The 24194-nt window shown below is 42.9% G+C and overlaps 1 protein-coding gene across 1 annotated transcript in view; it reads left to right on the forward strand.

The window, feature by feature from the left end:
* The window catches only part of ATP10A (ATPase phospholipid transporting 10A (putative)), a 163463-nt gene that overhangs the window by 102333 nt on the left and 36936 nt on the right, over positions 1-24194 (forward strand). Inside the window, exons 8-12 of the mRNA XM_075852595.1 lie at positions 1545-1762; positions 1937-2131; positions 3099-3657; positions 11307-11410; positions 22452-22578. Coding sequence (XP_075708710.1) covers positions 1545-1762; positions 1937-2131; positions 3099-3657; positions 11307-11410; positions 22452-22578 — 1203 coding nt within the window. The remainder of the gene's footprint in view (positions 1-1544; positions 1763-1936; positions 2132-3098; positions 3658-11306; positions 11411-22451; positions 22579-24194) is intronic.

A 24194-nucleotide genomic window follows, 5' to 3' on the forward strand; every position in this document is an offset into this window, starting at 1 on the left:
GTGTGTGTGTGTGTGTGTGTGTGTAACGGGCTCACAATCTAGTTTCCCTTTTGTGACCCTTTTTTTGGTTAGCGGGTAAATAAATATTGTGTTTATTTTAATGAAAAGTAAATCGATCCAGAAGAATATTGAAATTAAATACATTTTATACACTTCACAATGACATTTAGAAACATCTGAAATTCTGTGCCATTTATTATTTTCTTTTGACCTTTTTATATTTAATTTGATGTAACCGGACAACCAATTTAAGTTATTTCTTTGTAAGATTATTTATTAGTACATTTTTTCAAAATACTTTCCGTATTAATTCCTCACAGTTTTCAAAATCTCTGCCTGTTGAGATTCAGTAGGAACATTCATTGTTTACTTCCAGTGGATCTGCGGTCATGTGATGGACACACAGGTGTACGGCTCGTTACAGTATGTGCCTCAGAGCTGTGTCTTATAACTATCCATGCACCTGTGTGTCCATCACATGACCATGGACAGCATTTTATCCACTGGACGTAAACAATGAATCTTCCTCCTGAATAACAATAAGCAGAGATCTTGAAAAATTTGAAGAATTAATGCAGAAAGCATCTTGGAAATACAAAAAAAAAATGTATTTTCTGAAACCGGGCATCCACTTTTAAGGCTTTAATAGCTCTGTATTCCGTCTTCTGAGATAAACTTCAGCCTTATCTGCATAAGATCTGCAGTGAAAGTATGACTTTTTTTTTTTTAATGCTAGCTGGACTAAATGGCATCATGTGAAATAAAATCTATTCTGTATGCATGAGATAATAAAGCAGCAACATCGTGTTGCACTTGTTGTTCTAGTTACTACGGCTTTAAGGCAAGTTTTCCAGGGGGTTATAGCAAATCCTGGCATAAATAGAGCACTTCACAGCAGTAGAAAAGCCGTAGGCAGCCCTAAATGACGAATGCCTTCATTTTCCTGCTCACTTTAGGGATGCAGTTTGTGGGACAAATGCATATTTAGCTACCTGAGCACTCCTGATATCTACAAAACAAAGCCATCTGTGAATATAATGTTTCAGCTGTTGGTTCTTTCATACACACTCCAGCGCCCTGTGAGATGGGCATCTGTTTAACTTTTTTCTGGCTGCCAGAGTATGGCAGTGCTTGCTCGGAGCATTATTATTAGACCCTGCTGCTGCAGCGATAAATTTTTCTGCTATCAAAAGTGCATTAGTTTGTCATCCATCTGTCAGCAGCTTTTAATTCTCCAATGAAATGGTCTCCCACTCCAGAACTTGTACTGTCTTACGCTCTTAACTCAATATGAATTGCCACAGATAGGTTTCATGACGTATGAAACCCTCCATACGAGAAGTCGGGCACACGTAGAAAAGACTGAATAAACTTGCATAATCTAGTCCCAACAAGCTATGTTTCTGAAATCTCAAGTTTTGCAATTTGTGACTGACGTGGTTTCTGTAACTTTTAAGTGAAAATGAATCCCCTTCGACAATGTGAACATAACTTCATATTCACACATTTTATAACCTTTCAATTCTGTTAAATTCTTTTTACAGCAAAGCGTTTAGCAGCCTATCAAGAGTTAGAATCTGAAGAAGAGGATAATGGACCCAAAGCAGCCACTCTCCCACGACGAGACAGCAGTGGCAGTCATCACAGTGTTAAAGTGATCCATAGAAATCAAAGTACCAAGACGCACCGACGTACAGGCAGCAGAGCTGAAGCTATGAAAGCTAGCATTCTCTCCAAGCACACAGCGTTCAGCAGTCCCATGGTTCGTGGTTTCCATATCTTTGTGTGTGATTGCAGTGGGACAAATTTGTTACTTTAGTTTTAGGCGTGCAAAACAACAAAAATCTTGAAATAGGAGAAAAAATGTAGGGTTACGCAATTTGCTTATATTTTTTTTATTTGTTTGGTGTTTTTTTTTATGGTCCTTTCTTTTTAGGAAAAGGATATCACGCCCGATCCAATGTTACTGGAAAAGGTTAGCGATTGTACCAAAGCCTTGAAAATAGTGAGAAACCGTGAAGAACTCTTTTCCCAATTGACTCCAGAACTAATGGACGTATTTGACTTTTTTGTTGCATTGACTGTTTGTAACACCGTTGTTGTAACCGCTCCAAATCAGCCAAGGCAAAAGGTAAATATTGCAACACTGTTTATAAATGTTTTGAACAAGGCTTCGTTCACACCTGCGCTCGGACTCCGTTCCGTCTGAGCTTTCCGTAGGAATGGAGCCCTACCATAGGTTTCCGTTTCCATCCCCATTGATTTCAATGGTGACGGATCCGGTGCCAATGGTTTCCGTTTGTCTCCATTGTGCAAAGGCTCTGTCTGTTTGACTGAATCAATAGCGTAGTCGACTACAATATTCATTCCATCAAAACGACGGAACCCTTGCACAACGGAGACAAACGGAAACCATTGGCACCCTATCCGTCACCATTGAAATCAATGGTGATGGAAACGGAAACCTATGGTATCCGTTTGTGACTGTCAGGGCTACTTTCCGACGGAAAGCTCCGTTGGAACGGAGCCCTAGCACAGATGTGAAAGAAGCCTTAGTAAGGATAAGGTCCCATTGGGCGGCATTGAAGTGGCCACGATGCGCTCAAAAATTGCGCCGACAGTACCTGGCCATAAGGGTTTATTCCTTAGTGGCTGCACGATTTTGTGGTGTACTATTGGGCTACACAAAGCACTTATTTGTTTTTACCTCCTATGCTGGGATTTTGTTGCCTTCTACAAATGATGCCAAAAGAAACGCATTTAAAAAAAAAAACGCACATGTTTAAGTTTTTCAGCTGCAGTCTGGTTTTGAGTCCAATGATCATAGGATTACTGCTGTAACACCTTGTAAAAACGCGCAAGTATTTAAAAAAAAAAAAAATGCATACGGTTTTTTTGCTTTTCAAAACGCAGCAAAAAAACCGGACAATGTGAACCCAGACATTTTGACTGGATTTTGCCGCTGTAATTTAAGTGCGTTTTGTTTTTTGCAGCGATTACCACAAAATTGCAGCAGAACTACAGCAGTTTGGTGCGATTAATGCATAATAAGTCTAGAAACCAAACGTTGTATACTAATGTCATATATAATTTTCTAGGTGAGAGTTCGATTTGAACTGAAATCTCCAGTTAAAACCATTGAAGACTTCATCCGGAGGTTTACACCCAGCCGGCTTACTTCTGGATCAAATAGTAGCAGTTCATTGAGTCTTAACACTAGCAAATCTATGCAAAGAGTTGGGTCCAGTATCTTGTCCTCAACCTCAACCGAGGGCACTTTTATCAAGCTGGAAGGAAAACTGTCTTGCTCTCCACAGATGAGTTTAAGTGACCAGACTTCTCAACGGGCCAGTAAAGTAACAGGAGATGGACAAGAGGGCGAGTTGCGTTATGAAGCAGAGAGTCCTGATGAAGCTGCACTTGTATATGCTGCCAGGGCATATCAATTTTCTCTGGTTGGTAGATTGTCTGACCAAGTAACGGTGGAATTGCCCCATTTGGGGCGATTAAACTTTGAACTCCTGCACACACTGGGGTTTGACTCAACCAGGAAAAGGATGTCTGTTGTGGTTAGACATCCAATTACAGATGAAATTGTTGTTTACACTAAAGGAGCAGACTCTGTTGTTCTGGATCTAATTAAATCAAGTTCTAAAGGTAAGATATGCTGACATTTTTGTATATCATAGCCGTGGTCTCCAATCTTTGGCTCTCCAGCTGTTGCGAAACTACATCTCCTAGCCAATGGGAGACTACTTAATTGTACGAAGTGGGTTGACCGCAATCCAATACTATGGAAAGATCTGTCATTTTAAGACTAGTGATAACAAGTGTCACATGTTGCTTGATTTCATTTTTTTTTTTGTTTTTATTTGCGTTTTCGATTCTTATTTGCTTTTATGTAATTCAGCATTCCTAGGTCATCCTTTCCACACATTAATAAGTGTATGTATGGATTGGCTTATAGTAGGGCTGGGCAATTGATTAATTGCGCTGAATTTCGGTTTCATTTTTTTTTCCGGTCATCTTGAGCAATTCTTTTTTTTAAGTCTTTAGGTGTAAGCCCCTGTTCAAACGACTGAAATTTTGCAGCGGATTCTGCCACAAAATTCTGCCTCCCATTCATTTTAATATCAGTCGGACGCTTCTTTTTGCCACTAGCTGATTTTTTTCAGCTAGCGGGAAAAAGCGTCCTGCCCAAACTTTGGGCAGGTTCCGCCCAAACGTCCCATTGCAGTCATTGGGAGGAGGAATCTTCCTTGCGACGGCCGGAATAATTCCGCTGCTGTTTTTGCGGCAGGACCTGCCAAGCAAAATCCGCCGTGTGAACTGACGCCTAAGGTACTTAGTGATACCTATAGTGTATTCCAAGACTATTAATCAGAAATGAACGCAGACCTTATGGTTTTGAGTATGCCAATAGCTTGTGAATTATAGAAGCGACTCCATAAATAGAACCCCTACCGATCATTTACGGATGACCTATCCTGTGGATAGGTCATCCGTTATCCGTGCCTGGACATCCTCTTTAACTTTGACTAATCTCGTGATAAAAAACACAAATAAATCACCTGCATAATAGACAGTGTAATAAACAGTGCACTTGGTTACAGTATTTGGTAAAGGGGGGAATAGATTAAATATGGCTAAAATAGCTTCCTGCCACCCTCTGATGGCACTCCAGGGACCTTTTCTCCACATGGTGATGAATTTTCCCAGTCAGTAGTCCACTCACATCAGTAGGTTTATTCCAGATTATCACATTTATTCTTGAAAAAAACAATAAAAAAAAAAAAGGTCTACCATTTCCATAATCTCTTCTTGTTAAACCTTGTAGAATGTTTTCACTTAGCGGAGACTCATAACTCCACAAATCAGTCTTTCAACATCGCCCTATATCACTCCTCAGCACCACAGTCATATTACAAATAATACACCCTAAAAATAAACCTACGCATTACTACGTCCTGTTGAGGAAGTTTCATCAGGGGAACACTACGTCTTACTACTTTTTGCACAACAAAAGCCTTTTACATGGGGAAAAAAATGTTTTTACATTCCTGCATTGAGAGCCATAACTGTTTAATTTTTTTATGTTCTCGTCAACTTAGCTGTATGAGGGCTTGGTTTTTTGCAGGACTAGCCATATTTTGTAATTCCGCCATTTTGGGGTACATATAACTGGTAGATTAACTTTTATTTTTTGGGAGTAGATGGAGTGACATAAGGAGTCCCCTTCCTTTGTCGCCACTTAGGTGCCGCAGCTGCTAATGTCCTCAGCATCTATGGGGGTTAAATGACTGGGATGGGAGTTACCACTGCAGCAGGATGTTGCCTTTTCTTTTACAGCCCTCCTGTGCCCGAGCCATCACTGGCCATACCATTTCGTCCTAATTGCGGTCTTCTGGCCGAATGTAGGAAGGGGTAAATACATTGGTAGAATTGTATAAAAGAAGCTAGGAGAGTGACAGTTTTTAGAAACTAGCTTGAAATAATATGGCAGATACAATAAACATACATATATTACCGCTAAATTTGCATATGAGACCTTATATAGTTCTGTCGTTTCTGCTCCTGATACACCCTCATAATAATTGCACGTGCGTTTCAGGTCTCCAGTCACATGGGATTTCTACTTGAACCTGTTCCCAGTGCAGAGAGCCATAGCAGATGGTATCATATAGTATTCCATGGCTATAAATAACTGCAATAGGTTCATTTAACATAAATGTAACATGCATGATAAGTAAATACTTGAAATTACGGAACAGCATGCTTCCCAGTAACTCTGCAGTTTCAAAATACCTCTGTTACATAGGATAACATTATGTAATCAGGTCGGATTTGGACTAGATGCTTTGCTATTTGACCTGTGATCCATTTTAAAGAGCTACTTGAGGATCTCTATTTTAAAGCCCTCTTGCCATGTTTTAAAAAATATGAAAAATAAAATGTACACATATTCTAGTTTCTAGTGATTAGTCGTAAACTACAGGCCCCTGTGGTAAGAGTACTGGGTCTGTGTCCTTGAGACAAAACTTGCAGCTCATTGTTATCATAGCAACGCCAATCCTCATAGCAGACAATCGGTTCTTTTCAATGCCTACCTGCCTTTTTACATATACCTGAAAACATGAAAACTGAATTCTGATTTGTTATGATAATTCGAGCTAAAATTACATTTTAAAAGTGTGAACATGTATTCAGGCTGTAAAGGCTTCCATAAAAACCAGAGGCAAAGCTGAGACTCTGAAGGCAATGATCCAGTAGAATATTTGAAGCAGACTACAACTCGTTCTCGGGAACCCACAGGGGTTCACGGGAGTTTGTTGTGGATTTTCTACAGCAGATTCGCATTGCTGCAGATTTCACCACTTCTACATTGAAAAGGGTGAAATTGCAGCGAACATCTAGAACACGATGAAGCATGCTGCAAATTTTAAATTCTGCAGCAATGCTCAGATTTTTGTGTGAAATTCAAGCAGAATTTTCTGTCCCGTGTGGGTGTAGCCAGTTGTAGGTTTGTGTCAAGTCTGAAGAAAGTATATAAAATCAACTTAGTCTTAATTACTTACTTAGGACTGTATGTTCGCCAACAGCATCAGCTCGTGTCCAGATCCATACACCTGCTATTATAGAAACACACACAGGAATAGAAAACAATGCAGCTGATAGAAACGTTGTGTATGTCCCTTTTTCATTTCTAATTTATTATATATATATAATATATATATTGTGTGTGTGTGTATTCACAAACTTCTCCATGGGATTTTTTGTAAAACAAAAAAGTCTTCGACCTTAAATGACACGAATATCTGATGTAAACAGATACACATTTCTAACAATCTATAGAGAAAGCCCCCTCTAAATAAAGCAGCTGTGAGAGTAACGCCTCACATAGTGACCGGTGAGCGGCAAAAAACCAAGCCGAGATGCCGTTTTCAGGTTAATTGTTAATGGCCGCATAGTTTTGCAACAATGGCCACAAGATTTTACAGGTTAAAAAGCAGTATCACTCGCAAAATCGTGCTGCTGTAAAAGGGACAATTTATGCTAATCCAATAGTTTACCTGAGATATGCCACTAGGTGTCTCCCTTCCTGTAATCTGCTGTCCACACCCTGTTGTAAATCAAAGTCCATCCTTCGTTATAGAGCAATGGAGACGTACTATGGGAAGTGGGGGGGTGTTTCTTCACAGCCTGCCCATAGACGTCTATGTACATGGGAGGGGGGAGCTGGAGGAGACAGCGATTCTGCTCCCCCCTCTATAGCCTACTGTGTGCAGTGAGAGACGCAGACACACTAACAATACGTTTTATGGGGAGGGGAGAGCAGGAGCAAAGTGAGAAAGTCAGACACACACACGTGCTGCAGTTACCTAGTACGTTTTGTTTTTTTAACTCCACTCGGTGCTGGATTCTCAGCTACACTGCTCATTAATGCTACATAATCACCTCCATGCTGCTGCAGCTTCTATATACTAGTCCTTCTTAATGAATTAGAATGTCATCAAAAAGTTAATTTATTTCAGTAATTCAAAAAGTAAAACTCCTATATTCTATAGATTCATTACACACCGAGCGATCTATTTCCATATTTTTTTTTCTGTTTAATGTTGATTATGGCGAACAGTTAATGAAAAACCAAAATTTAGTCTTTCATAAAATTAGAATATTGGGTAAAAGTTGAAGATTGTAGACTCATGTTGTCACATTCTAATCAACTTATCAACACAACGCCTGCAAAGGTTTCCTAAGCCTTTAAATGGACTGGTCTGTTGCTCAGTGGTCCAAAATCCTGTTTTCAGATGAAAGTAAATTTTGCATTTAATTTGGAAATCAAGGTCCCAGAGTCTGGAGGAAGAGTGGAAAGACCTCAATCCAAGTTGCTTGCGGTCCAGTGTGAAATTTCCACAGTCAGTGATAGTTTGGGGAGACATGTCATCTGCTAGTGTTGGTCCACTGTGTCCACTGTGTCCACAAGTCCAGAGTCAACGCAGCCATCTACCAGGAAATTTTACAACACTTCATACTTCCCTCTGCTGACAAGCTTTATGGAGATGCTGATTTCATTTTCCAGCAGGACTTGGCTCCTGCCCACACTGCCAAAAGTACCAATACCTGGTTTAATAACCACAGTATCACTGTGCTCGATTGGCCAGCAAACTCGCCTGACCTAAACCCCATAGAGAATCTATGGGGTATTGTGAAGAGGAAGATGAGACACCAGACCCAACAATGCAGAAGAGCTGAAGGCCGCTATCAAAGCAACCTGGGCTTCCATAACACCTCAGCAGTGCCACAGGCTGATCGCCTCAATGCCACGCCGCATTGATGCAGTAATTCATGCAAAAAGAGCCCCGACCAAGTATTGAGTGCAAATACTTTTCAGTGGGCCAACATTTCGGTATTAAAAATAATTTTTGAACTTGGGTTTATATAATAATCTAATTTTTTGAGAAATTTTGGGCTTTCATTAAAGTGTAGCTAAACGTTCGACAAACTTCTGACATGTCTAGTGACATGTAGTCCGAAGTTTGGATTGGTGGTGGTCCGAGCACTGAGACCCCCACCAATCGCTAGAACGAAGCAGCTGAAGTGCTCGTGTGAGCGCTCGGCTGCTTCGTGTCTGTTCGGCTTTTTCCAGAAATAAATGTATCGGTGTACGGACTCCATAGAAAGTCTATGAGCTCGTACTCCGATACATCGGCTTTCCGGAAAAAGCCGAACAGACACGAAGCAGCTGTGTTTGCACTACCTTTGCAGAAACTTCCTCCCACAGGAACTTCATCGCGTCAGACGCTGTGTGTCTGTGAACTGCCAGAAGCTGGGTGTTAACGAAGAGAAGTGGATGATGCTGATTCGTCAGCATCATACACTCCCATTCACAACGCCCAGCTAGTAAAAGAAGTAAACACACCCAGATGTAATGAACACAATACACGCCCAGTTGTACATAACTTTAACCCCTTAGTGACCACTAATACGCCTTTTTACGTGATTCACTAATGGGCTTTAGGCTAGGCTGACGCCTTTTCACGTCAGCCTAGTCTAAGTCCTGCACGGGTCTCCCGTGCAGGCAGGAGCCGGGGCTCTGCTGTCTGATGACAGCTGAGCTCCTGCTCCAACGCCCGCGATCGAAGTTTACTTCGATCGCGGCCGTTTAACCCGATGGCATTTAACTTTGTTTACAGAGGGAGTGCGCTCCCTCTGTCACCCATCGGCGGCCCGCGAATGCAATCGCGGGTCTCCGATGGGGTGTCATGGCAGCCGGGGGACTGATAAGAGCCCCCAGGTCTGCCCTGGACATATGCCTGTTAGGACGCGCCGGAGGCACGTCCTAACAGATTGCCTGTCAGATTTACACTGACAGGCAATAATGCTCTGGTATATGAAGTATACCAGAGCATTATAGCAGTGATCGGAACATCGCACAGTAAAGTCCCCTAGTGGGACTAATAAAATAAGTCATCAAAGTGAAATAAAGATTATTAATAAAAAGTACAGTAAAAAAATAAATAAATTTTTTTCCATAAAAAGTGGTTTTATTTAGTAAAAGTGTAAAAAAAAAAAAAAAAAGTACACATATGTGGTATCGCCGCAACCGTAATGACTCCATTAATAAAGTTAATATGTAATTTAAACCGCAAAGTGAACACCGTAAAAAAAAACGCAAAAAACCATGGCGAAATTGCAATTTTTTTCCATTGCCCCCCAAAAAAGTCATAATAAAAATGAATCAATAAGTCCCATGTACCCCAAAACAGTACCATTCAAAACTACGTCTTGTCCCGCAGAAAACAAGCCCAAAAAATCACTACATTGATGGAAAAATAAAAAAATTACGGCTCTTGGAAAGCGACGATGCAAAAACAAATAATTTTAGTTCAAAAGTGTTTTTATTGTGCAAAAGTCGTAAAACATAAAAAAACCTCCACATATGTGGTATCGCCGTAATCGTACCGACCCATAGAATAAAGGTAACATGTTATTTACGTCGCATAGTGAACGGCGTCAATTTAAAAACGCATAGAACAATGGCGGAATTTCAGGTTTTTTTTATAACCCCCCCCCCCCCCAAAAAGGTTAATAAAAGTTAATATAAAAATTATATGTACCCTAAAATGGTGCTATTAAAAAGCACAACTAATCCCGCAAAAAACAAGTCCTCATACAGCTATGTAGACGAAAAAATAAAAACGTTATAGCTCTTTGAATGCGACTATAGAAAAACGAATAAAATAGCTTGGTCATTAAGGCCTAAAATGGGCTGGTCACTAAGGGGTTAAACACGCCCAGTTGTACTTAAGAAAGGCTCATTTGCATAAATATAAAAATGGTCATAACTTGGCCAAAAATGCTCGTTTTTTTAAAATAAAAACGTTACTGTAATCTACATTGCAGCGCCGATCTGCTGCAATAGGAGATAGGGGTTGCAAAATCTGGTGACAGAGCCTCTTTAAAGCTGGCCATACATTAGTGATTTCATACGGGCGTTTTCTGAATGACTTGCTGTTCACGGTTTGTCTTTGAAGGTTGGCGCTTTGAACGACAACACCATGAGTTGAAAAAACTTGCTGATCCTCTGCCTTGTCTGTGCTTTTATTGATGGGTTGCAGATCTGTTGTTTTGACATGAATGACTTCACAAACTCACCTGACAACCAAAAAAAATCCAACATTTCGGATAAACTTTTCCATAGAGGTCTATCTACGGTCTGTCACTCTTTCATGTTACAAAAAAGCAGTTGGCAAAAAATGGTCTAAAACTGCCTTTTTCGCCACCCAAAATCTTTCGTGTATGGTCGGCTTAAGGCAAGGCTTTCATGCAAGCAGCAGTTAATGACATCCACACGACAGGCAAAGTGTGGTTCAACTTTTTTTTAACAAAAATGTTTTATATAGCACATATAAGGGCTTTTTACAAACACTAATGATCATTCTCTAATCAGTTGTGACATTTTCGTGTGTCATTGTAGTCAGATATTCTATTTACGCAATGCTTCCAATGAAACTCGCCCTAATGTGTGTGCGATAGGAAATTTAGGTTGTCCTCACTTGAAACAGGGACTTGTGAGGGACAACAATCCGTGTAAAGCGTGGCAAAATATGTTAGCACTATATAAGTCATCGGAAATAAATCTCTCAGATTTCCTTCTGCGGACAAGCTTTTAAGAATGACCTCCTAATATGTAAACTGCCAGTGTAATATTACATGCTTTTTATTGAACTATAGTGTAGATAATTTTTTGCCTTTCTGGAAAAGCTCTAGTTTAACAGTTTAGTGACCTGTTTATTTTTATTTAGACAGCTCTGTGGGAAAGTACCAAAGAAGAATCCAAGCCAAAACTCAAAACTACTTGAACTGTTATGCGGTTGATGGATTACGTACTTTATGTATAGCAAAACGAGTAAGTACTTTTTAGCTTTTTCACAGTTGAACTTTTATTGTTGATTGTGTTTAAAGGGAATCTGTTGCAAAGACCCCGATTCCAGCGCTGGGTCACTTATTATTCGATAATCAGTCGTTTTCATTAAAATTCACTTTCTCCTGCTGTTTGTATTCTTAACCTACATCTCCCCCCCCCCCCCTGCCGATGATTGACACTAGGGCTGGGCAATGTATTTGATCAATTTGCCACTATAACTCCTCACGATTATTTTTTTCACACCCAACCGTAGAATTGAATTAATGTAGTCAGAAGATGTAGAGACGCGGTGGTGCACGGAGTACGAGCCTGTAGTAATGACACTGCATCTAGCAGGAACGTTCAAGTTTTCAGCGGGGCAAGAAGTTTTCGCAGCCACTAGGCATTATTGCTCTATAGCTCGGGAAACGCTGCCTTGATGTGACCTCTGGGGAATAAAAGACCAGAGGAACACCGCTTATCTATCTCTGTCCTTCCTTCTCCTTTACAGACGGCATTTGCTTTGCTCACTGGGTGCATATTAACATTTAATTTCGTATGCTTATTTCAAACGCAACTGAGCTCAGCTGCCAGTATTAGTCACAATGCCTCCACAGTGACAGTAATTGTGGTGCCAATTACAGCTGCAGTGCCCTAAATGGCAACCACTGTGGCATCAGTAACCGCTGCATTGCTCCCAGTTTCAGCCACGGCAGTAACAGTCGTACCAGTAATCGCTACATGGTGCCAGCCGGAGTGGGACTAGTAACAGCCGCAGTGCCCCCACAGCCAGTTACAGTGGCACAAGTAACAACTGCAGTTCCAGCCACAGTGGCATAAGTAAATGCTGCAGTGCCCCCAGTGTCAGCCATAGTAGAATTAGTATCCACTGTAGTGCCAGCCTTAATGGAACCAGGAACACAGCTGCAGTGCCCTCATAGCCAGCCACAATGCACTAATAACAAAAGCATTGCACCCTCTGTGCCAACCACAATGGTACTAGTGACAGCTGAGGGACTCATTTGCAGCCACATCACTTCACTGAAATTCCTTTACTTATGCAAATAAACATGTATACACCTATTTATTCAGCATGTTTGTTTTGTAACCCATTGAAATTGTTTTTAAAGGGTCAGGGACACTGGCGTAAACTAAATTTATAAAGGCAGTTCAAGGCTCCTGTAGAAAAGTAGGCATAATCAGTATATATGAAGGAATTGCTGTGCATGCAATTCCCTTATGTAAAAGAATGTATTTCAATAAAATTATATACACCATGTAAATCATGTGTACGGTATATTGCTTTATTAAATCCTAGTCATGTACATTAGGAAATTGGGGGGGGGGGGGGGGCGTAGCTAATGAATACGCACTGCAGGAGACAGATTGAATTTTATGAAAACTACTGATTAATGAAAAAGTCGAATTGGGGTTTCTGTTACTACTACTCGGATATGGCAGCATAAACCTGATTTCTTTTTATCAGTTTAACGCTTTCAAGGCAGTAGTTTAGGACCTTGATGCCCAGAGCTAAGTTTCATAAGATTTTATCAAATGTTTTTTGCTGCACTTATAGGGTTTTCTTGTTATTCCAAGTTCGATCTGAAATCTTCTTATTTTGTGGGTCTCACTGTTCATTTATAACATTAAAACCACTGACAGGGGAAGTGAAAAACATTGGTTGTCTAGTTACAATCGATCCCGTCAAGGGGTTGGACATATAAGGCAACAAGTAAACAGTCAGTTCTTGAAGTTGATGTGTGGAAAGCAGGAAAAATGGGCAAGCATAAGGATCTGAGTGACTTTGACAAGGGCCAAATTGTGATAGCTATAGGACTGGGTCCGAGCATCTCCAAAATGGCAGGTCCTGTGGGGTGTTCACCGTATTCAGAGGTTAGTGCCTACCAAAATTGGTCCAAGGAAGAACAACCAAAAAACCAGCGACCGGGTCATAGGCGGCAAGGTTTAGGGATGCATGTGTGGATTAAGGCCTAGCCCGTCTGTGCTCCAGTAGCTCTTCTGTGGGATTCAAATTGCTGAAAAAGTTAATACTGGCTATGATATAAAGGTGTCAGAACACAGTGCATCGTAGCTTGCTGCATAGCCACAAACCGGTCAGAGTTCTCATGCTGACCACTGTCCCCTGGCAAAAGCGCCTACAATAGGCATGTGAGTATCAGAACTGGACCATGGAGCAATGGTAAAAGGTGAGCTGGTCTGATTGTTTTCTTTGACATCATGTGGACAGCCAGGTGTGTGTGCGTCACTTAACTGGGTAAGAGTTGGCATCCGGATGCACTATGGAAAGAAGGCAGGCTATGTGTAGGTAGTGTGATGCTCTGAGCAATCTTCTGCTGGGGTCCTGGCATTCATGTGGATGTTACTTTGAGAAGCAGGGCCGCCATCAGAAATTTCTGGGCCCCATACAGCCAAGGAGACTGGGGCCCCCCTCACTATTGGGGCGGGCACAAAGTAAAGGGGTCGGAGGTAAGGCAGCGGTGAAAAGCAAACTAGTAGGAGATCTCTTTGGAGGGGCAGGGCAGAGCTAGCTGGTGGGTATCAGGGGGCAAGGTGGAGAGACTAAGTGCCAGGGCTCAGCGGGGGAAGGAGGAGGGGATTTCTGGGAGAACAGAAAGTGGCATGGGTGGTGACACCGGGCATGAGGGCGCCCATGCCGCCCGTTGGAAAAGGCCCCCCCATGGCCGGCGGCGTACTGTAGCAGAGCAGGGAGGTATCTCCCTGCACTGTAATCTACTAGCACCACTGTAGCTCCCTGAAGGAGCGAAATCCCTGTGTGGCCGGGGATTCCGCTCCTGGAGTGCTCCGCTTGATGTCTCTGTCCGTATATGGACAGTGACATCAGGGCAACTCCTGAAGGGGCATCCCCGTTTACAGCGTTGCCGACTCTGTGACCGGGGATTCCACTCCAGGAGAAGCCCTTGACGTCACTGTCCATAAATGGACACAGACGACAAGGGCTTCTCCTGGAGTAGAATCCCCGATCACAGCGTCGGCAACGCTGTGGACTGGGATTCTGCTTCAGGAGTTGCCCTGATGTCACTGTCCATATACGGACAGAGACATCAAGTGGAGCGCTCCAGGAGCGGAATTCCTGGCCACAGGGGGATTCCGCTCTTTCAGGGAGCTACAGTGCAGCTATCTACAGGAAGGAGGGGTGCTATCTATAAGAGGGGTTTTGTGGGGCACTACCTGCAAGGGGGCTGTATGGCACTACCTACCATGGGGCTGTGTGGCAATACCTACCACTTGGCTTTGTAGCACTACCTACCAGGGGGCTGTGTGGCACTACCTACAAGGGGGCTGTGTGGCACTACCTACAAGGGGGCTGTGTGGCACTACCTACAAGGGGGCTGTGTGGCACTACCTACAAGGGGGCTGTGTGGCACTACCTACAAGGGGGCTGTGTGGCACTACCTACAAGGGGGCTGTGTGGCACTACCTACAAGGGGGCTGTGTGGCACTACCTACAAGGGGGCTGTGTGGCACTACCTACAAGGGGGCTGTGTGGCACTACCTACAAGGGGGCTGTGTGGCACTACCTACAACGGGGCTGTGTGGCACTACCTACAACGGGGCTGTGTGGCACTACCTACAACGGGGCTGTGTGGCACTACCTACAGGGGGCTGTGTGGCACTATCTACAGTTGGCTGTGTGGCACTATCTACAGGTGGCTGTGTGGCACTATCTACATGTGGCTGTGTGGCACTATCTACAGGTGGCTGTGTGGCACTATCTACAGGTGGCTGTGTAGCACTATCTACAGGGGGAAACTGTGAGTGACGGGCTGATGGTTATTTTACTGTGAGGGGGGGACTGATGGTCATTTTACTGTGAGGGGGGGGCTGATGGTCAATTTACTGTGAGTGGGGGGGCTGATGGTCATTTCACTGTGAGTGGGGGCCGATGATTATTTTACTGGGAGTGGGGAGCTGATGTTCTTCAAGTGGTTTCCACCTCTCAGCTCCAATTGAAATTAATAGGAGGTAGTAAATATCGTTTGGAGCTTTTTTTTCTTGCATCTTTTGTTGCATTCGCTTCAACAGCTTAAAAAAAACGCAAAAAAAAAAAAAGGTCAAACAACGCTGTCAGTTCCTAAAGGAATTTTGAGGCAGATTTTTTTTGCCTTACAAAAAACGCTGTGTGAACATACCCTACGAGTGTAGTGCTTGTTTTTAGCCATTTTCTGTCTTTCTCTAAAGTAGGGGTGCCCTGAGGAAATTTTATTTTTCCAGTGGTGCCTCGAGTCCGAAAATGTTGGGAAACTCTGTACTAGGCTACAGGATCACCCCGGCCAACGCAAGGATCCCGTCGTGGAGCAGCTCAGTTCATCGTGGGAACGGGGCCTAGTGGAGTACAACTTGTTTTGTTTGTTTGGGGGTGCTGTCTACAAGGAAGGGGTGGGGGGGGCTGTACGGCTCGATCTACAAGGGGAGGTGGGGGGCTGTATGGCACTGTCTACATGAGGGAGGTGGGGGCTGTATGGTACTGTCTACAAGGGGGAGGTGTGGGGCTTTATGGCACTGTCTACAAGGAGGAGGTGGGGGCTGTATGGCACTGTCTACATGAGGTAGGTGGGGAGGCTGTATGGCACTGTCTACATGAGGGAGGTGGGGGCTGTACGGTACTGTCTACAAGAGGGAGGTGTGGGGCTTTATGGCACTGTCTACAAGGAGGAGGTGAGGGCTGTATGGCACTGTCTACATGAGGGAGGTGGGGGGGCTGTATTGCACGATCTACAAGGGGGAGGTGGGGGATGTATGGCACTGTCTACAAGGGTGAGGTGGGGCTGTATGGCACGATCTACAAGGGTGAGGTGGGGGATGTATGGCACTGTCTAAAGGAAGGCTGTATCGCACAATCTACAGGGGGCACTATCTACAGGGGGGCTGTGTAGGGGAGGGGGGCATTATACTGTGTGGGGGCCACTAAGCGGACATTATACTGTGTAGGGACACTACAGGGGGCAATATACTGTGTGTGGCACTTAGGGGACATAATACTGTGTGGGCACAATTAGAGGACAAAATACTGTGTCGTTGAAGGGGTTATAATATATTATTATTATACTGTATGGGAGGAACTAAAGGGGCATTATACTGTGGAGGGCATTATACTTTTTTTTATGGGCCATTTTTTTTATGATTGGATGGGGCGCCGAAAGATAATTTTGCACGGGGCGCCATCTATCCGAAGGCCGGCCATGTCTCTACCCACCACATGTTTGAAGGCTATGTAAAGTGAGTGTGGTATTTGTTGTTTTACCAGTCTGTTTGGTGCTACTTTGTAAATACTTTTTAAAAAAATATATTTTTACTTTATATCATGCACTGAAACCTTTTATCTGTCAGGTCAGCGGGTCCTGCGTGTCCCTGTTCATAATTTAGATTTGATCGATAACAGGTGGATCCTGGCCCGCCGACACTGAACCCGTCAGTCCCCCGGACCTGATAGATACAGGTCTCTGCGCACGATACAGCTGCTCTGTATACAGGATACAAAGCAGCTGTATCACATAAAGTAAAAAGTATTTACAAAGTTTCATAACACACACTAATAAACTTTTTTGTATAAAAAAAAAAAAAGGTGTACATAGCCTTAAAAATCTCTCCTCTCCCCCACGTATACTCTCTCCTTCCTCTACCCCTCCTTTCAGATATCCTCTTTTCCCCCAGTTATCATCCCCCTAGTATAATGTCTCCTTCAGTGTCATCCACCATCCATTATTATCTCCTACCCACTGCACCATCATCTCCCTGTCCCCATTGTCATCTAACCATCCCCCCCCCCTCCCCCCTAGAAAGCAAGTGTCTTACCCAGGTCTGTATGATCCTCCGGACACTGAAGCACTGCATTGTATCAATAGTAGCAGCTCTGCGATGGCTCTTATCTCCTGTGCAGCATAACGGGACAATAAACCTGTCTTCTCCCTCTGATACACAGCCCTGGAGAGAAGTGGTAAGAAATGCTGCTAGCGATACAAGGATATGAAGCAGAGCGGAGAGTGTATAGTGTGACATGGGTAACACTGATTTTTATTGTGGGGATGTGATGTGAGGAGGCTCCGGGCAGCAGCAACCTGACAGACAGACATTACATATTGTACTCACTGTGTCAGGAGTCTTCTTCTTCTTCTTCTGCTGCTGCTGCTGCTGCTGCTTGTCGCCTCCACTGCATTCAAACCTCCCGCCACCTTCATGACGTCTCCTCCACACGCGCTGTCACGCCACTGTGGAGGAGGAGGAGGGGCGGGCTCTATGTGAACAGCGGGCCCTTATGATTTTACTCTGATGCAAACAACGGGCCCCGGCTCCGTGATGGGACCTGTTCCTTTCACCAAAGTGAAATCATAAGGGCCGGTGAGCAAATGCATTCCGGCAGTGGAGCACGGGCCCCCGTTTTTTCAAATTTTGACCGGGCCCCTGACAGCAGTACCGGCAGTACCTCCCTGATGGCGGCCATGTTGAGAAGTACCACCTACCTAAACATTGTTGCAGACCAAATACACCCCTTCAGGCCAACAGTATTCCCTAATGACAGTGACCACTTTCTGGAGTATAATGTGCCCTGCCACAGTGTAAAAAAATGGTTTGAGTAACAAGACAAAGAGTTTAAGATGTTGAATTGGCCTCCAAATTCCCTAGATCGTAATCTGATCAAGCATGGGAAAACAAGTGTAATCCATGGAGTCCCCACCTTGCAATTTACAGGACATAAATGGGTTTTACCGATCTTTAGATAGTTCAGTCTAGCAGCAGAGCGGTGTCTCCGTGGTGGACAGGGAAAGATGACAGCACTACCTTACACTTTGTAAGAGAAAGGGCTGCAGACCGCTATAAATATAGGTAATGTGTGTGAGGAATCGTGGGAATTCTAGTGCTTTTAAATAGTATTCCCACCCACAGAAATCCCTGCCAGCATCAAAACAAAGATGTTCTACTCCGCTGGCTAAGATAATGAAAATGTAAAATAACTACTGAGCTATGGTGGCATCATCTGGTGACCATTCAGACACATACTTTTCTGTATATTTTATAATAATCTTGGAAAGCCCCTTCAAAAGATATGCTGCTAATGTTTGGGTGCCAGATGAAGAGTCCATGCCTCGAAGGGGGCAGAGCAGTTTTGGCGTTATGAGGGGGACCTGCACAATGTTGTTCAGGGAGTTTTAATGTTATGGCTGAACGGTTTATGTAGGTAAATTCTGTTTTAGGGTAGTTTGATAAATCAATAGTAATTACGTCAAAAGCCTCTAATTCTCCTGTGCATAACAATGCAAAATATGTGAACCCTTTCTGTCATTTGGTGCTGATATAGAGGAACTCATGTTAGTTTGATTTATCTGTTCAGGAGTCTTAAAGACAAGGAATTGATGTTTTAGCCTTCTGTCACAGTTCAGGATTGACTGTCAAAATGACAACCCGATCCCGTTTACGGCACTGTGTGTAGAAGTGGGCGGTGCCATCCATTAGGGAATGTAAAATTGCAGGGACTGCACCATTAATTTATGCGGGATTGCTTAGAAGTGGTTAATAATTTTGTTTCTTTTTGCCAAAGGTATGTTTGTACTGTGTCCACTTCTCTCTCCACTGCTGTCACTCTGGCACAATTTTATTCTGCTCAGACCCCTGGAAAGTTTGTTGCTGCAATATCGCGATCACGTGACTGGAACCTGAACCAGTCGGGTTTTGATTGTCACCAGGAACAGAAGCTGTTCGTAAAAGCCCAGTCTGGGTGTTGGTTCTGCTGTGTCAGACCCAATCGCTAGCAGAAGAATGAACATAAATATACGTAATTTCTGCTCGAAACCCAGCACATGTGGGCATAAATATGCAGTGAGCGATCCTGAAGTGGTTAGGGAATTTATAGTCTGTATGTGACCTATTGTTTAAATCAAGCTTTCATGTTCAACATACATAGTTTTTTTCCTTTCAATGTTGGTGGAATATGTTATTCGCTTTAAATTTTTCATGTCGCTTTGAAAAAAAAAAAATTCCTGAAATCTTGGAGTTTTTACACTGACCTCCCAATAAGTTTTAGTATTAGGCTATGTTCACATTGCATCTTCACTGTACGTTTGATGTATGCGTTGGGAAAGCTCCCAACGCATAGGTCGAATGTACCCATAGGCTTCCATTATACTGGCTGAGGCCGAAAGTATATTTTTTGGCCTCAGTCAAGTGGTATTTGGTATACAATTTTTTTTTTTCTGGATCGAATAACATAGTGGACTATGCTATTCCATCCAGAGATATCCAGCAAAAAACGTATGCGTTTAATGTATGCCATTACAGCCTATGGTTGACAGATGCCACTGTAAGGCATGTGTCACAGGCCTGTGTTAAAACGTATGTAACTAGAGGCTCCAGTGAACTGGAGCTTCCCAGTGTGGAGATAACCTAATATGGTATCCATTTAACGGATACGTCACGAAAGGAGTTAATGACGTATCCATTCAATGGATACCATTATAGCCTATGGCTGACAGATGCCACTGTTGGGCATCTGTGACCGCCTCCATTTATCATATACATCGGGAGATTTTCTGGGCCTATACATTAAACGGAGGGCAAAAACCGTGTGAACAGCGCCTTAGTGGCTTTTTTTGAGGTGGTGTTTTTTTTTTTTTTTTAATTTCTGCTTTTGAGATCCTTTTGCTGACAACCAGAAAAGTCAAGCTGGCTCTTGGATTCATTGGATACAGCATTAGCGACGGCCCGGGCGCTTTTGAAGCCAGCAGGGGAGGGGAGCCAGCACAGCACCCCCCTCCACCTGCTGGAGTGATGCGCCCTGTGCAAAGGCACAGTTCGCACACCCCTAAGGCCGGCCCTACGTACCAGCCCCATAGTGAACGTGTCAGTCTCTTTACAGTCAATGAGCCCTGTACCCCCCCCCCCCCAGTGCTATCCTCTTCACCTGTCAGTTACGTTTTGAGCAGCCAGTGGATGACACAGGACAAGGAACTTCTGACCAGAGTGATCTGTAACACAGGGATGGCCTGCTCTTATGAAGAGCTGCTAATCCCTATAATTGGGTAAATTCTGACATCTGTACACTGCTTTGTACAGTGGAAAACTGAATCCCCCTGTATTTATTATTGGTTTTATTTATTTTTTTGTGCATGTGGTATAGGAATTATTTTTACAACTACAAGTATACAGATGAAGGAATACCATATTTTTCGGACTATAAGATGCACCTGACTATAAGACGCACCCAGGTTTTAGACAACAGAAAATAGGAAAAAATGTTACAAAGAAAAAGCTATTGGTTAAAAAAAATAATTCGTTCCGTTTCGTCACATTCTGAAAGCCATAACTTATATTTTTCCATCATTTGAGCGGTTAGGGCTTAGTTTTTGCGGGACGAGCTGTAGTTTTTATTAGCACCATTTTTTTGGTTCATACGATTTTTTTTATCACCTTTTATTTCATTCTTTATAGCGCTATGGTTACCAAAAGACAACGATTCTGGGGTTTTAACTAAAGAATTTTTACACCGTTAACTGTGTGAGTCATACAATGCTATATTGTAATAGTTTCGGACTTTTACGGATGCAGCGATACCAATTTTTTTATTCGTTTTTTATTTTTACATTGTGCTTGAGTAAAAATAGGAAAGTTTTTTTTTTTTTTTTTGTTTTTTGTTTTTTGTTTAACTTTTACATTTTGTTTACACTCCTGAAAATGTATCTAACTTTTTAATTATTTTTTTTTTAGACATTTTATTAGTTCCTCTAGGGGACTTGAACCAGCGATCATTAGATCACTGGTACAATACACTGCAATACATGGATGAGTTACAAAAACAGTGTAACTCGCTGAGCTACGCTATTTCCGTAACTCCCATAGTAGTGAATGGCAGTTACAGAAGCAGCATAGCATGCTACGCTGTTTCCGTAACTACTATTCTGTTGTATAGGAGTTACGGAAACTGCGTAGCTAAGCGAGTTGCGCTGTTTCCGTAACTCGACCGTGTAAGCGGAGCCAGGTAAGATAGAACGGGGCTTAGGTGGCCCTGTTCTAGAGATAGATGCAGGTCCCAGAGATGGGACCCGCATCTATCTGACATTTATGACATATCCTGTGGATATGTCATAAATGTCGTTCATGGGAAAATCACTCTAAATGCCGCGGTCGCTATAGACCGCAGCATTTAATTAAACGGCCAGGAACAGCGCCATCACTGTCCCTAGCCGTTAGTGCAGAGTGTCAGAAGCTGACACCTGCAGTGTATGGAGCAGGCTCAGCTCGTGAGCCCGGTCCATACATCATCCCCTCCCCGCTCCATGATGTGCCGGCACATCACGGGTCGGGAAGGGGTTAAGTAAGGAGCGGTCAGGGGGCCTGGCACTGCCGGGTCCCCTCACTGACGAATATAAGACGCAGGGACTTTTTAGCAATAAGGTACCTTTTTTTTTTTTTTTTTTTTTTTTTTTTTCCCCCTGATCTACCTACCTGTAAGGCCAGGATCACACATACAGCTTTTGATACAGTTCTTTGCGCTACAGCCAGAAGTGGATCCAAAAGGAAGGAAAGGTATAAAGAAAAGTCTAATGCATCTACTTTTCTTTTGGATCCACTTCTGTGTTTGGCTAAAATAACTGAGCCAAATACTGCATCAAAATGGTGTGTAATCCCGGCCTAAGGGTGATTTCTTTCTTTTCTACCAACCCGACACTGCTCCTATTACAAAACTCCAAGCTTGATTTCCTATAAATGTGGTTTCATAGCTCCTTATCAGATTTAGTGGCAATGTTATTTCACCTGAAGGTGCATTTATCTAGTTATTTTGTGTATATATGTAGTGGGCTTACAAAAATAGTTTGTCAAAAAAACCTTCTATCTTGGTTTGAATAAAATGTCCTTGTGCAGATAGCAGAATATAAACCTGTTGTTGTTAATCCATCTATGTGTCATCCTGGTCTGTTCCGTCTCAACAGAAACCATATATTATACAAGTAGAGTTTACTTTGGAGATTATAGCCCATAAATAATATACGGTTTCAATGACTTTCTCTTCCAGGTTCTCAGTAAGGAGGAGTACGCCTGTTGGTTGAAATTTCATTTACAAGCAGAATCCTCATTAGAGAATCGTGAAGAGCTACTGTTTCAATCTGCGGTTCGCCTGGAGACTAATCTGCATTTGCTGGGTAAGTTTATTAATTTTTCCTTCATACAAGACTAGGTGGAGCCGTTAACTGGTAATATTCAGAAAATCCTTTGAATCAAAACCAGGATTTAGTTTGCGACAGTCTCCAATTGTTAGTTACCATTTAATGTGTATGTTAAAGATAGATGTAATATGTATTTACTGTGAGTTTTAGCATATTGTAACAAGGCAGTCTTGTTCACTTGTACCATAATTATAAGTTTGGCCCCATGCAACTTTCTATTAAGATGGACCAATCTATCAAATCCGGCCTCGTGTGGAAATATTTTAAGTGAGGTAGATACTGCTCATTGGATGCTTCCAATACCAGATGTGCAGTATGCTCTTATGGCACACTGCCTTCCTGTTTGAGTTTTTAGTGCAGTATTAGGCCCCATGCACACTGCCATGCCCGTAATCATGGCCTGTGATTGCGGACGCAACCGGCCGTCCGCATTTTCGCGCCGTGCTCCCATACAACGTATGGGAGCACGGCCTGTAAAATGCAAAAGAATGGACATGTTCCATAATTTTCTGAACATTTCTATGGCACGGACACCCATCCGTAGCGATACGGAAGGGTGTCCGCGGCCAATATATCTGAATGGGTCTGTAATTGTGGACCATATTACGGTTCGCAATTACGGAGAATTTTTACTGTCGTGTGCATGGGGCCTTATTCCCCCTTTAGCCCCTTTCACACTGTTTTAGACCCAAGTTTAATGTGTACACTGGGAAAGCTCCCAAGGTACAAGCGTCTCTGGGGCTCCATTATACCGACAGAGGCCAAAAGAGTGTTTACAGTGTATACAGTTTTTTTTTGTTTTTTTATTTTTTTGCTTGATCGAATAGCATAGTCTACTATTCTATCCAGAGGCATCCAATATGGAAAAGTATACGTTTAATGGATGCCACATTAGCCTATGGGTGGCGAATGCCACTGTACGGCATCCATCACAGGCCTCCATTAAACCTATGTGTCTGGAAGTTATGGACCGTTATAACTGGAGCTTCCCTATGCGGAGTGGTGCTGTCTCATCGCTTAAAGGGTGAAGGCTACTGTGTCCCCCCTCCCTCTTTGCTGAAACCCCTCTCACCTGCACAGAAGCTAGGTTTGAGACCCCTGTCTGAGGTATATGACCACAATGTAGTGTGAAAAGGGCCTTACATTTAACATCTAGGCTTGTCTAGGGTCACCTGATCATTGAAGCTAGAGCCTAAGTGGTATAGTACAGATTCTGAGTGTGTAAAATATCTATCCATCTCTTTCTAAGTCACTAATTCAGTTGTACGAAAAAAGTATTGCCTTGAGCCGCTTTCTTCCATTGAACCATATGATGACTCTCAAGCGTTTGTTTAGTAGATAGAAATCCACCTAGGATGAACTTTCACATATTGTTCTAACAATATATATTATGACTACGCCACAGGTTTTCAGCAGAGTGTTTTGTGTTAAGCGACGTTTTTACCGTTTTGATGCCATATTTACTATTTTGTGAAAGTGGCAGAAGTCAAAAAGGTATTCCAAGCATGGAAGGGCTTTCTCCGTGTTAAATGATAAAATGTAACAAACCAGTCTACTGGGTCACTATTAGATTTGGATTGTGGCAAGGCAGG

This window comes from Rhinoderma darwinii, chromosome 2 (assembly GCF_050947455.1).
Source record: "Rhinoderma darwinii isolate aRhiDar2 chromosome 2, aRhiDar2.hap1, whole genome shotgun sequence".
Taxonomy (NCBI): Eukaryota; Metazoa; Chordata; class Amphibia; order Anura; family Rhinodermatidae; genus Rhinoderma; species Rhinoderma darwinii.